The sequence below is a fragment of the Monodon monoceros genome, unplaced genomic scaffold, assembly GCF_005190385.1.
Source record: "Monodon monoceros isolate NGI ecotype Baffin Bay Population unplaced genomic scaffold, NGI_Narwhal_1 Super_Scaffold_21, whole genome shotgun sequence".
Classification (NCBI taxonomy): Eukaryota; Metazoa; Chordata; class Mammalia; order Artiodactyla; family Monodontidae; genus Monodon; species Monodon monoceros.
Window position 1 is genome coordinate 140,454,748 of NW_021703778.1, and position 14,235 is coordinate 140,468,982.

The 14,235-nt window shown below is 40.2% G+C and overlaps 2 protein-coding genes across 7 annotated transcripts in view; one reads left to right on the forward strand and one right to left on the reverse strand.

Moving 5' to 3' along the window:
- Positions 1 to 6,094, reverse strand: part of ZFYVE26 (zinc finger FYVE-type containing 26) — a 69,261-nt gene extending 63,167 nt beyond the window's left edge. For all 3 annotated transcript variants that reach the window (XM_029237674.1, XM_029237673.1, XM_029237672.1), the window contains exons 1-4: positions 6,047 to 6,094; positions 5,283 to 5,560; positions 3,699 to 3,777; positions 2 to 91 (exon numbers count right to left, since the gene is read on the reverse strand). In XM_029237674.1, coding sequence (XP_029093507.1) covers positions 2 to 91; positions 3,699 to 3,777; positions 5,283 to 5,476 — 363 coding nt within the window. In that variant the 5' untranslated portion in view covers positions 5,477 to 5,560; positions 6,047 to 6,094. The remainder of the gene's footprint in view (position 1; positions 92 to 3,698; positions 3,778 to 5,282; positions 5,561 to 6,046) is intronic.
- Positions 6,095 to 7,069: 975 nt separating this feature from the next.
- Positions 7,070 to 14,235, forward strand: part of RAD51B (RAD51 paralog B) — a 641,700-nt gene continuing 634,534 nt past the window's right edge. For all 4 annotated transcript variants that reach the window (XM_029239093.1, XM_029239092.1, XM_029239091.1 and 1 more), the window contains exons 1-2: positions 7,070 to 7,123; positions 10,321 to 10,446. In XM_029239093.1, coding sequence (XP_029094926.1) covers positions 10,363 to 10,446 — 84 coding nt within the window. In that variant the 5' untranslated portion in view covers positions 7,070 to 7,123; positions 10,321 to 10,362. The remainder of the gene's footprint in view (positions 7,124 to 10,320; positions 10,447 to 14,235) is intronic.

Consider the following 14,235-nt stretch of genomic DNA (forward strand, 5'->3'; position numbering starts at 1 on the left):
CCTTGAGGATGTCCTCCGGGATGTCACCTGGGAGGTCTTCTGACAGTAAAAGAAACTCAAGTTTTCTCCGGAAGCCAGCTGGAAGTAACTTCTAGAAGAATCATAAGAAGGAAGCATAGATATTAAGCATGTGCTTTAGCTGACAATTATAAATAAATACTTCTTTCTGGTTCATCTTATTTCTGCTGTTTTCTCTAAGATAAAGTACTTCTGACCATTAAATTCCTGGGTATGTCTTCAGACACTTTTCTTTATAAACGGAAACAGCTAAACTGAACACATACTCCTCTTAAATACTAACACTTAAATCCCACACTGTTTAGCCTCAAATGCCAAGGCTTGCTCATTTCATGTGATTTTTTGCCTCTAACTTGAAGTCCTTCTCCAAGACTCTCCCTTGCAGTGTCCAAAACACCCAGTTATGGGTAAGCTGGGATGGAATGGCCCACATGATCCTCTTCTGGCCTAAACCCATTTTTGGTATTCATTTTTAGTTGGAAAATAAAAGTAAAGGGGGAGAGATCTAATGTTTATGAAACACTTATTATGTGCCAGGTACCATGTGCCGTATTTTCATGTGTTTTTAAAATCTCATTATATCGCTAAATCAAACAAAACTATGGCATCAGGATGTTTTTAAAAATAATCTTCAGTAATGATGAAATGGTTAGGAAGTATTTTCTAATCATTTCAAGCATGAAAAGGAAAAAGTGACCCCATTGTTTGTTAATGAGACAGGACATCAGAGACTAATGTATAAAGGAAGAGAAAGCCTCTGACTCTTCCTGCACCTGCTTGTTTCACACTAACTTCCCCTCACCTGGTCCTTAAAACTAAAATGATAGTCCCCCTTTCTCCAGACACAAATACAAATGAGATGAAAGTCTGGGACTAATTCTGACAGGCACTCTTTTAAATTAGAGACACCTGTAAATCATGCCATCTGAATGCTTATATAATGCTAATGATTGGAAGGTGTAGAGAAAATTCATTCTGGCAAGCTGAAAGTTAGTGATTCTATCAAGGACTAAGAGGAAGGAATAGATAAGCCCAGACAGCAGGCCCTTAATAAAAGAACTGGTTAAGATTTTAGGACTTTCATTAAAATCCTGAAGACTGACTAGCTTGTATCTTTTTTTTACTGATGAAATTACTTTATGCATATGCAGGGTCATAGACAACTAACATTCCTAAACCAGGCAGGAATTTGCCCAATGTTTCTAAGCACAGATTTTCTTACTATAAAAGCAAGGCATGTTCAATGCAGAAAAAGCAGAGAATACAAACACGCAAATGAAAACACACATACACAGCACACCCCCCCCCAAATATTTCCACTGAAGGAGAACTATAGTTACAACTGTGTTCTAAGGGTGTTCAGACCATTTTCTACATATGCATATATGCATGCATAACAAACATACTGTTTTCTAAATTTCTTTTTCTTCACATGGCAGAATATAAACACCCTCCCATGTCACTGAAAATTCATTTACCACGTAATTTTAATAGTGCCATGGTATTTTACAAGTAGATTAATGAGTCTTGGATTGTGGACATGGGAGTTGTTTCTATTTTTCCCTTATTAGAAGCAGCATGCTGTGAACATCATGCTGTTCACGTGATAAAAGATAAAAGGGCAGAAGGCAAAAATGGATGAAGGAAGGGGAAAATGGAATCAGTTTCAACGAATAATTCAAAAGGAGCTTTTGGCAGCAGGTGGGAGACTGTAGCAGGAGCAGCCAGCAAGCCCCTAAAAGATGAAGTCCAGTTCTGGCTTTGTAGAACTACCTCAGGAACACATTTGAAGTCTTGGCCCGTGTATTAAGTTTTAAAACTCTCTGAGGTCCTTGTATAAAGTTTAAAACATTCCCATGACTGTTTAAATAACTGAGGTACTGGAGCTTTAAGGACCAAATGATCTTCAATTCTGGGAAAAACAACTCTTAGGCTGTGAAAAGGAGCCAGGGAAGTGAAATCCACCTCCTGATCTGGTTGACCAACTGTCCAGAAATTTAACAACCACCAATCAGCCATAAAGTAAACAAATACTCTCTGCTGAGGCAAAAGTTCATCTGGCTTGACAAATTCCATGTTTGTACTGAAAAGCTCCTTAGTCAGTAACAATAACATTTGTTATTTTTTTTCTTTTCTCTTTGAAGATACTATTGAATATTTTAGCTGAAGATGTCTCTTTTAGATCTGAAACTACAGCCAACTCTTAAACAACCTGGGGTTGATTATTTTTCAGTTTTGCTTCTTTTCCTTCCCTCTCCTGTTGATCTTTTTGTCATTTCTCTTTGCTAGACCATTACCAAAAGCCTGGATAATAAATACATTTAGATTAGTAACTTCTGGTGCTTTTTGACAGCTATGTGAAGAAGGGTAAGTGTCAGGCCAAAGCAGAACTAAAGACAAAAGTCATTCTGATGACTGAGAGAAATTAAGAAGAAAATTAGGCTAAATTATAGACATTTACAAAATAGAATTTATGGTTTCTTGCGGCTTACCTGGCGGCGCAGTGGTTAAGAATCTGCCTGCCAACGCAGGGGGCATGGATTCGAGCCCTGGTCTGGGAAGATCCCACATGCAATGAAGCAACTAAGCCCGTGTGCCACAACTATTGAGCCTGCGCTCTAGAGCCTGCGAGCCACAACTATTGAGCCCACGTGCCACAACTACTGAAGCCTGCTTGCCTAGAGCCCATGTTCTGCAACAAGAGAAGCCACCGCAGTGAGAAGCCTACGCACCACAACGAAGACTAGCCCCCGCTCGCCGCAACTAGAGAAAGCCTGTACACAGCAACAAAGACCCAACGCAGCCAAAAATAAATAAAAATTTAAAAAAAGAATTTATGGTTTCTTAATTTTAAGTCTATGTAGGCTAAAAATATTGAGGTGGAAAAAGCAGAGGACTGATGACTCGAAGGCAGAAGACATTGGTTCCAGCTCCAATTTTGCCAACTAACTTTATGGTGTGACCCTGGGCCAGTCATTTGTTTTCTGAGTCAGAGGTTCCTCACTTAAATCTTAAAGTCTCAGGTTTAATACAAAATTGCCTGAGAATTTTTTTAATGGATATCAATTTCTGATAATTAACACATATTTCTAAAAGTGCTTTGAATGGTAATTTTTCTTAAAAAATAAAAATCAAAAAACCCTTCCTTACAAGTTTTCTTTCACTATTAATTTGCTCACTTTGTTTTCGTATTTGGTAACTTTTACTTCAGTTCATGTGAGTTGTTAAATTATTAATTAATGATGTTTAAATCTATAAGATTTCACTGTACTGGACTAGTTAAAATAAGAGTTTTGGATGAACAACTAAGTTTCAGCTCAGCCCATTCTCCCTTACTTGAGTATTATGAGGATTAGACTTTATTCACTATCTTGTCACTTTCACTGAGTTCTGCAAAGTTCTGTTTGGGCACAAGACTCACAATAGTATTTAACACAATAGTATCACCTCAGATGGTAGGTTAGTGAATTAATGCCAATGTAAGTTAGTGAATTAATAAATGAATTTAGGTAAAGAGACAGCAATAAATACTTAAGCCATTCTCACTGTCAATACTGAGAAAGGAATATGACAAACCTCAAAATACAGGAAGTAACAGACAAAAGGGAAATTTCATAACTCCTTCCAAGTTCTTTTCAGTCTTGGCCTTGGGCGAAAATTTTAAATGTAAACCTACTTACCTTTTCCAGGGCCAACCATTTTTCCAGTACAAGAAGCCAGACCCAGGCTAATCTTTGAGGGTTGATATCCTGTCCACATCTGAGAAATGTAAAAAGAAAAAATTTCTAAACAGTTTCTACTGACCTTTTCTCTTTTGTGATCCAAGATTTAGATTTCACTACTCAGTCTGTTTTAAACCTGAACCGGCAAGACGTTGTCCTGAGAAATTTTTCAATGTATATGACAGATCAATAAAACAAGAACCAGAACAGAACTAGCAGCTTTCATTAAAAAAAAAAAGTCGCAATTCTACCTCCACCTCCCTATCTAGTTTTTAAAACAAACTAATATTACACAGAAAACCATAAGAGCAAAGCTATCTGAAATAGAAAACTTGAAATCTTGAAAACAGAATCAAATAGTCAAAGAAAAAAGGAACTTCATAAAAATTTATTTTTAACTCTATGCCAGAAACAGGATTATAGGAATTCATAAGCCTTTCTTTGAAGTTAGTAATTTAAATTAGACAGCAATTGGCTAGAATCCAAATTTAAGGGAAAAAACAAAGGAAGAAAAGAATCATGTAAATCTCCATTCTATATGTGTTAATACAGTACTTTCTCATAAGTAAATGCCAGAGTAAGGAAAAGTGAGGGAGAGACTGAACGTTTAACTCCTATACCACTAATTGTTAATAGCGCTGCCAGGAAGAACTTCATTCAAAATTCAGATAGAGAACATTGGTTGCCAGGGGACAAGGGGGGATCAATGTACAAAGAGGTATTCCCAGGGAGCAAGGGAATTCTTTTGTGGTGATGAAATAGTTCTGTACCTTGATTATACTGGTAGTTATATGAGTCTAAGAATGGATAAAGATACACAGAACTACACACATAAAGGTGAATGCAGATTGGGACTTCCCTGGCAGGCCAGTGCTTGGGACTCTGCACTTCCAATGCAGCGGGGTGCGTGGGTTCGGCCCCTAATAGGATCCCGCATGCCCTGAGGTGCAGCCAAAAAAAAAAAATGAATTCAGATTTAAAAAATGGTGAAAACTGAATAAGGGCTGTAGTCTAGTTAACAGTGCCGGTGTCAATTTCTTGGTTTTGATATTTACTATAGTTATATAAGATGTCACAATTGGAGGAAGTTGGGGAAAGGGTACTCTTTGTATTGTTTTTGCACTTCTTGTGAGTCTATGCTTAATTATTTCAAAATAAAAAGCTTTAAGTGAATACACTTCTGGTCCTTTGTTAAAGCTACAACAATATCTTCAATTTCACAAGCAAGAAGGGAGCAGGTTTGCTCTTTTGGGGGTAAAGAAAATGCTTTTCAACATAGTTGCACTATCTACTTTAATGATAATAAACAAGAAATGGTGGTTCCAGGCTTAAATACCACTCCAGATGATAATTCAAAGCCAAACTGATAAAGTAATAAATAGGCATGTATTATAGAGGTAAATTTTCAGAACATGTGAAATACACTCTACCTTTGTTAACTCTTCAGAGGTGACTGAGTGAGGCACATGGACCAGAGCTCAAGTATAGTACCTTGTGTCTCCCGCTCTGTGACTGCCTGGCAGGAGGGAAGAGTTCCCTTACCTCAGCTGACTGGGACACATGACCAGCGCCTGAAGTATATCTTCCACCTTCTTTGGGATATCCCCTTGGGCCTCGTGTAGCTGAGGTACACAAGCCTGTGCCAACTCCCATTCTCCTCTCCGAAGGCATTCACAGAAAAATCCAAAAAGCTGCTTCTGAGAAGCAGTTTCCTCTTCTCCAAATGGATGATGCATTTTCCCAGCACAGAGTGCAAGGGAGATAGAAAGAGATGAATTACGCAAAACACATTGTCAATTTTCTCACTCGTGGAGTACCTCCTATAAACAACACACACCCGAGTCAGAAGAAAAGCAAGGAACTCTGTTTAGACAAACTAGCCGTACTAGGAAAGGCGGGGCTTACTTTTCTAATTAACGTTGTAAATTTGATTTGACAGGTTACTGTCTCTTTTGGGAAGTTCCACATTTCCCCAAGGGGTGGATCCCATCTCTCTAGGCGCATCCAATATTTAACGAATATTAATCGTCATATTAGCCCGCGGCGCAGACCCGAAACTCCACTTCCGTATTTCCTCCTGAGCTTTTTGCCTAATCCGGCTCCAAATCCCCAGGTGGTCGCCTCTTTACGGATGAGAAATTCAGCAGGAACCTCCCTAGTTTGAGCCCTCTTTTAAGGCAGAGGATTGAAGATCAGGAGAGGAATCTGTGTCAGAACTGGAGGGCAGTTGGGATTGGGGCTCAGGGACGCTCCCTACCGGGGTCGTGGAGAGCGCTCCCGCCTTCCCTGGGGCGCCTTACACTCACCTGCTCCCGGCGCCCAAATCAGCAGAGCTTCCAGCGCAGCCATGTTTGAGCTGAGTCAGGTGACAAATCCAGTTCAGAAGGTTGAGGGGGGGAGAGGATGACGACTGACAGCAGCTACTCTAATTGGTCAATCGAGGAAATATGCAAATCAAGCGCCATATTTGTTTGGGTCACGTGATTCCACCTCCGCATTAGAGGAAGCTAGGAAAGAGGTATCAGCTATCTGGTTTAGGACCACCGCTCACGGTTTTGACAGATCCTCCGCCCGTTAATTGAACTGTGTGCTAGGGCCTACTTTAGAAGCTGAATAAGATACGGTCCTTGTCCTCAAGGAGATCACAGTCTAGTGACAGGGTGCAGGTCAATAATTAGGATGCAGTGGGCTAAATTATAAGATAGAGGTATGCACGGGGAGATGGGAGCAAAGAATGAGCAAAAGCCTTTCTCAAATAGAATAATCTGAAACCGAGTCTTAAAGTAACAGTTTACTAGTTTGCTAATCACAGCTGCTTTTATACTGAACCTTCTGTTCGGTTTCCTTGGTGTTCTTCAACCATAGACTCTCACGTTTCCCCATTACATATTTTCGGTTTGAGCAATTTCATTCAGCATTTTCCAAACTATTTCACCACCAAAGTGTGGTGAAAAAAAGCAAACCAAAACAAACCAAAAGCTCTCTTGCAAAACCTCTTGGATGATTGGTGGATTCTCATCTATTCCCAGAAAACTAACATGTCTCTCTGGTCCATTAATCAGTTTTTAAATGAAGTGACAAAAGGAAGAAGAGAGAAAATTAGAAGCAAGTTTTTTCCTGGCTCATATTCTCCTTGCTGATGTTCCTCCACCGGATTTTGATAATCACTATATTGAGAAGTTGGGACTCGCAGACTTATTACAGAATGTGAACTACAATTCCCAGCAAGCAACGGAGCCGACCTGGGCCTGTGCCTACGTTTTATTGGATATTTCGCCAGGGTGACGACCCAACCAGCGCTTTGTTTGTTGCTTTGCGTCCCTTTCCGCGGGGAACTGTGTGAGGGGTAGGGGAAACTTTGAAAGTTGGATGCTGCAGACCCGGTACTGGAAAGTTTCATGTGGGGGGCGGTTTGGGGAATTGGGGTGCGCTCATTATTTCCTGCTCCCTTTCTGGGCCAGTGTTGTTGATATCGGGCGAGCGGAGAGTCACTCTTGCGTGCAGGGCACACCCCCTTAGGTCCATAAGGATCTTAATTTGAGCCCCGCCGCAGATCTGAGGCGTCTGGCTTTCCTTTGTGGGGGACGCTTGGAAGCTGCACCTTGTTGGGAGGAGTTATTGTTAGGGGCTTCTGGGGTGATGTTTTCGCTTCTTGATGTCCACCCGTCTTCCCACTTGTGGGCAGTTTGAGGTCTAGGCAGGGGAGCCCGTCATTAAGGGAAGTTTAGTGTCTGACCCTCTTCAGATGGTGTTGAAGAAGAGGTATTTAATAGCGTGGAATATGGAGTCAGATCCCTGGGTTCGAATGCCTACTCCACCATGTGCTAGTTGTTAGACTTCGCTCAAGTTTTTCAACTCAATGCCTCAATATTAGTCTGTAAAATGGGGTAAAACATCTGAAGCTCTTGGAACAGTGGCACCTAATAAGGGCTCAAGAAATATTAGCTATTATTTGTTAATTCACAGTTTTCATTGACCATCTAACATGTGGATTTTTTTTTTCTTGATGAGGAGAGGATTCAGTTTCCAGGATTGAACATCTTCCCTCACACCCTCAGTTACATGCTCGTGCACACACACGCAGAGCAAGAATTTACGGTTTCTGGTGGAAAAAACAAACATGCAAGCCATAACAATATGTTAGGAAGATTATCGAACAAATGTGTACACAGTGTAATGAGAACATTGGAGAGGAAGAGCCTAAGTAGCGGGAAGTCTTTGTGGAGGAAAGTCAGGGAGGCAGGGAGGCATTTGTGTAGCATACCAACGTTACCGCTGGCAGGCAGGTCACGTGAGGCAACTAATGCTGTTTTCCTGAATGAATTGATCATAATCCCTAGCTTTGAGCACTACGGAGCCAGGCACCATCCACATCCTTTAACCTTCACTGCATTCCTATGAAGTGGATATTTGAATGATGCTTGTATTTCAGATGAAGAAACTAAGATACTGGGAGACAAGTGATTTTGCCAGAAAGGCCAGAATGTGGGCCTTGCAGTCTGATATATGAATGTGAGGGAAGTGAGGGACCAGTTTATGAAGAGGCTATAGGCCATCATAAGAAGTGTGGAATTTATACTGTGGTCTCATGGTCCCATGGGTGGTTTTAAAGGATGAGAGTGACAGGATTGGAGCAAATTTTTAGGAGGCTACCTCTGACAGGATTGTGACTTGCAGGTCAGTTTGGTGCTTATTCCTCTCTGCTTCCACAGCACATATATATTTCAGTGACAATACTTGCTGCATGACTGTAATTATTTGTGTATATATCTCTTTTCATCTTTTACTGTGAGTTCCCAAAGGGGAGGAAATATACTTAGATGATTCTTGGGCCGCAGAAGCACAGCAGAGTGTGTGCTTAAGAAGCATCTGTGGAAGGAACAAATGAATGTTTTTGTTTGTTTTGCGAGGCAGGGAGTGACCAGAGGCTGCATGCAATAGTCTAGGCAAGTGATAGGAGTGGTCCTACTAAGGCAGAGATAGCAGAGTTGGTCATTGTTAAAGTATTCCAGGTAGTTTGGGGTTTACAATTCTTCTTTTTTTTTTTTTTTTTTGTGGTACGCGGGCCTCTCACTGTTGTGGCCTCTCCCGTTGCGGAGCACAGGCTCCGGAAGTGCAGGCTCAGCGGCCATGGCTCACGGGCCCAGCTGCTCCGCGGCATGTGGGATCTTCCCGGACCGGGGCACAAACCCGTGTCCCCTGCATCGGCAGGCGGACTCTCAACCACTGCGCCACCGGGGAAGCCCCAGTTCTCCTTTTTGATTGAATTTATCAGTCTAAATTGTGTCATTGCCCAGAGCTACCTGATCTGTGAAGACCCTAGGCAATGATACAGCAGATGTCACTTGGTAAACTTTCTTTTTGAGAGACAGAAACCAATACTGACAAATTCCCTTTGAGTGAAATGAGAGGGATGTATTTTATGTTTGTGGGAAGGATGTATGTGTGTGAGAGAGAGAAAGAAGGAGAGAGAGCGGGAGAGACGAAGAGAGTGTTAATCTGATCTGAGAATATAGATGTTAAGTAGAAATTTGGGCCATGGTATTGGAAATAAATATCTACATTCTCAGTATATATTTTTGTTCCAAAATGTGACTCTTTTTCTGATAATTATATTGTTTTATCCCCTGGAACAATGAAGAGTTCCTATTTCTACTCTATTCAAAGGATATTTTGCCATCTGAGTGAGATACACAGCTTCTCCTTTGCATGAGTTATTAAGGGAATCAGAGTGATTCTGTTCTAACTCTCTGAAGACAAATATATCATGAGCCTCATTTAGCCCTCACAGGGTTCAACCAGAAGAGTGAAATTTAATTGCATGTGGGGATGTGAGCAGCTAGTATAACGAAAAAACAATTTCAGTTTGTAAATAACACCTGAAATAATAAAATCTCATTTGATTCAGAAGGTTTGTTCTGATTCATAGAAAAAGGAGACTTTAAATATGATTACAGACTTGTAGTACAGTATATTGGTTAAGAGGCTAGGCCTAAGAGTCAGACTTCCTGGTTCGAATTCTGGATCTACCATTTACTTTTTCTGGTAACAGTGGAATGGCTAACCTTTCCAGGGTTTAGTTTCTCATATGTAAAAATGAGATCAGTGATCAATCTTCCTTATAGGGCTGTTGAGAAGCTTGCTTTGGAACAGTGCCTGGTATACAGTAGGTGGTCAATAAATTTATTATTGTTACAGTGCAATGAAAGTAAAGACTTTCTGAGAGTGCTGTTTGGAAATATGTTTATTAATTACACATCCAAATAAAGTTTATAAATGCACCGAAAATCTAAAGATGCTATATAAATGTGAAACGGTGTTATTATATTTGTGTAATAAGTTTTAAAGAATTGTGTGAATTGCACATTCTTATGTGGTCTTGTTTCTGTGTGTGCATGTTTGACAAACGGTTGTCTCCCCTGTTTAAAATATTTGGAAAGATTTTATTGCCTTCCTTTATTTTATCAGTAATATTTTAAATACCATATGTTTCATTTTGTATGTGGAGACGCTTGAAGGATTTTTTATTTTGTAGAGTGCTTTGGATAGCCCATCTACTGTTGCTTATGCTATTTTCCAGGTTTTTTTCAAGTTTCTTCTTTATCTTGCTGCATCTGAAGACATGGGTAGCAAGAAACTAAGACGAGTGGGTTTATCACAAGAGCTGTGTGACCGTCTGAACAGACATCAGATTGTTACCTGTCAGGTAAAATTTATTTAATTTTTTTCAGTGAGAAACTTGAAGTACAAATTAATCTTTTTTTCTTTTTCTTTAGATTTTTTCTTTTGATATGGACCATTTCCAAAGTCTTTATTGAATTTGTTACAACATTGCTTCTGCTTTATGTCTTGGCCTCTTGGCCATGAGGCATGTGGGATCCTAGCTCCCTGACCAGGGATCGAACCCACACCCACTGCATTGGAAGGCGAAGTCCTAACTACTGGACCGCCAGGGACGTCCCACAGATTAATCTTGTGTACCTAAATAACTCTTAATTACACCTGAAATATGAACATTTAGGTTTATAAGAAAAGATAAATATGGTGCTTGCTAATTTTAAATAACAAACCACTTAGCTTGTATTTCCAAATGTGATTTCATTTATCCAAATGCAAGATTTTTGCATTTTGGGTGGAGTTGGGTGGGGAGAACGCTCATAGCAGAAGGTGAAGTACACCTGTGCCATTTATTTGGGATTCTAGAGAAGTTTTGTCATCATAAAAGAAATTTTGCAGTCACATGAGAAATATGACTCAAATGAGACAGTATTCAAAATGGGTAATTTCTCTTGAAAGCAAGAAAAATTAGTAGTTAGGATTATTTTCCTATTGATGGAGTGAGAGAAATATATAAGCAGATGTTGTATATTTAAGCAAAAGAGTAAAGCAAATCCCTCTTAGGAGGCTAAATAAGATTTAAGGTTTTCTGTTAGGATTTAATCCTTAATAAGACAGACTTTCAGAGCGTGCTGCAATTTTTAAAAAATTGCTTTGTGTGTTAATGATGTCTGTACTTCCTCTGTTATGCATTTTATAATCCTCATGTTCATACTTTGAAATACTCTTAAAAGTATGAAATTTAACATTTCATTCCGTAGTTTTATTTATTTATTTATTTGGCTGCATTAGGTCTTCGTTGCTGTGCGCGGGCTTTCTCTAGTTGCGGCGAGCGGGGGCTACTCTTCGTTGTGGTGCGCAGGCTTCTCATTGCGGTGGCTTCTCTTGTTGTGGAGCACGGGCTCTAGGCGCCCAGGCTTCAGTAGTTGCAGCATGCAGGCTCAGTAGTTGTGGCATGCGGGCCCTAGAGCACGCGGGCTTCAGTAGCTGCGGCGCGTGGGCTGTAGGTCGCGCGGGCTTCAGTAGCTGTGGCATGCAGGCTTAGTTGCTCTGTGGCATGTGGGATCTTCGCCTGGACCAGGGATCGAATCCGTGTCCCCTGCATTGGCAGGCAGATTCTTAACCACTGAGACTCTAGGGAAGTCCTTCCATAGTCACTTTTATTTTCTTTCAATTATTAAATACTTCCTCTGAATGATTTCATAGCTTAGGAAGAAACTCATTTTTTTTTAAAGTAGCACAACCTTGTATTTATTTATTTTAACATTTTTATTGGAGTATAATTGCTTTACAATGTTGTGCTAGTTTCTGCCTTACAACAGAGTGAATTAGCTATACATACACATACATCCCCATATCTAACCCCTCCTGCGTCTCCCCCCAACCCTCCCCATCCCACCACTCCAGGCAGTCACAAAGCACCGAACTGATCTCCCAGTGCCATGCGGCCGCCTCCCAATAGCTGTCTATTTTACATTTGGTAATATATTTAAGTCCATGTCACTCTCTCACTACGCCCCAGCTTACCCTTCCCCCTCCCCATGTCCTCAAGTCCAATCTCTACGTCTGCGTCTTTATTCCTGTCCTGCCTCTAGGTTCTTCAGAACCTTTTTTTTAGATTCCATACATATGTGTTAGCTTATGATATTTGTTTTTCTCTCTGACTTACTTCACTCTGTATGACAGACTCTAGGTCAATCCACTTTACACAAATAACTCAATTTCGTTTCTTTTTATGGCTGAGTAATATTCCATTGTATATATGTGCCACGTCTTCTTTATCCATTCATCTGTCGATGGACACTTAGGTTGTTTCCATGTCCTGGCTATTGTAAATAGAACTGCAGTGAACATTGTGATGCATGATTCTTTTTGAATTATGGTTTTCTCAGGGTATAGGCCCAGTAGTGGGATTGCTGGGTCATATGGTAGTTCTATTTTTAGTTTTTTAAGGAACCTCCATACTGTTCTCCATAGTGGCTGTATCAATTTACGTTCCCAGCAACAGTGCAAGAGGGTTCCCTTTTTTCCACACCTTCTCCAGCATTTGTTGTTTGTAGATTTTCTGATGATGCACATTTTAACTGGTGTGAGGTGATACCTCATTGTAGTTTTGATTTGCATTTCTCTAATGATTAGTGATGTTGAGGATTCTTTCATGTGTTTGTTGGCATTCTGTATATCCTCTTTGGAGAAATGTCTATTTAGGTCTTCTGCCCATTTTTGGATTGGGTTGTTTTTTTTTGATATTGAGCTGCTTGTCAATTTTGGAGATTAATCCTTTGTCAGTTGCTTCATTTGCAAATATTTTCTCCCATTGTGTGTTGTCTTTTCGTCTTGTTTATGGTTTCCTTTGCTGTGCAAAAGCTTTTCGGTTTCATTAGGTCCCATTTGTTTATATTTGTTTTATTTCCATTTCTCTAGGAGGTGGGTCAAAAAGGATCTTGCTGTGATTTATGTCATAGAGTGTTCTGCCTATGTTTTGCTATAAGAGTTTTTTAGTGTCTGGCCTTACATTTAGGTCTTTAATCCATTTTGAGTTTACTTTTGTGTATGGTGTTAGGGAGTGTTCTAATTTCATTCTTTTACATGTAGCTGTCCAGTTTTCCCAGCACCACTTATTGAAAAGGCTGTCTTTTCTCCATTGTATACTCTTGCCTCCTTTACCAAAAATAAGGTGACCATATGTGCATGTGTTTATCTCTGGGCTTTCTATCCTGTTCCATTGATCTATATTTCTGTTTTTGGTGCCGGTACCATTCTGTCATGATTACTGTAGCTTTGTAGTATAGTCTGAAGTCCAGCAGCCTGATTTCTCCAGCTCTGGTTTTCTTTTTCAAGATTGCTTTGGCTATTCGGGGTCTTTTGTGTTTCCATACAAGTTGTGAAATTTTTTGTTCTACTTCTGTGAAAAATGCCATTGGTAGTTTGATAGGGATTGCATTGAGTGTGTAGATTGCTTTGGGTAATATAGTCATTTTCACAATGTTGATTCTTCCAATCCAAGAACATGGTATATCTCTCCATCTGTTGGTATCATCTTTCATTTCTTTCATCAGTTTCTTATAGTTTTCTGCATACAGGTCTTTTGTCTCGTTAGGTAAGTTTATTCCTAGGTATTTTATTCTTTTTGTTGCAATGGTAAATGGGAGTGTTTCCTTAATTTCTCTTTCAGATTTTTCATCATTAGTGTATAGGAATGCAAGAGATTTCTGTGCATTAATTTTGTATCCTGCTACTTTACCAAATTCATTGATTAACTCTTGTAGTTTTCTGGTGGCATCTTTAGGATTCTCTATGTATAGTGTCATGTTGTCTGCAAACAGTGACAGCTTTACTTCTTCTTTTCCGATTTGGATTTACTTCTTCTTTTCCGATTTGGATTCCTTTTTTTTTTCTTTTTTCTTTTTTTTTTTTGCGGTATGCAGGCCTCTCACTGTTGTGGCCTCTCCTGTTGCGGAGCATAGGCTCCAGATGCGCAGGCTCAGCGGCCATGGCTCATGGGCCTAGCCGCTCCGCGGCATGTGGGATCTTCCTGGACCGGGGCACGAACCCGTGGCCCCCTGCATCGGCAGGCGGACTCTCAACCACTGCGCCACCAGGGAAGCCCTGGATTCCTTTGATTTCTTTTTCTTCTCTGATTGCTGTGGCTAAAACT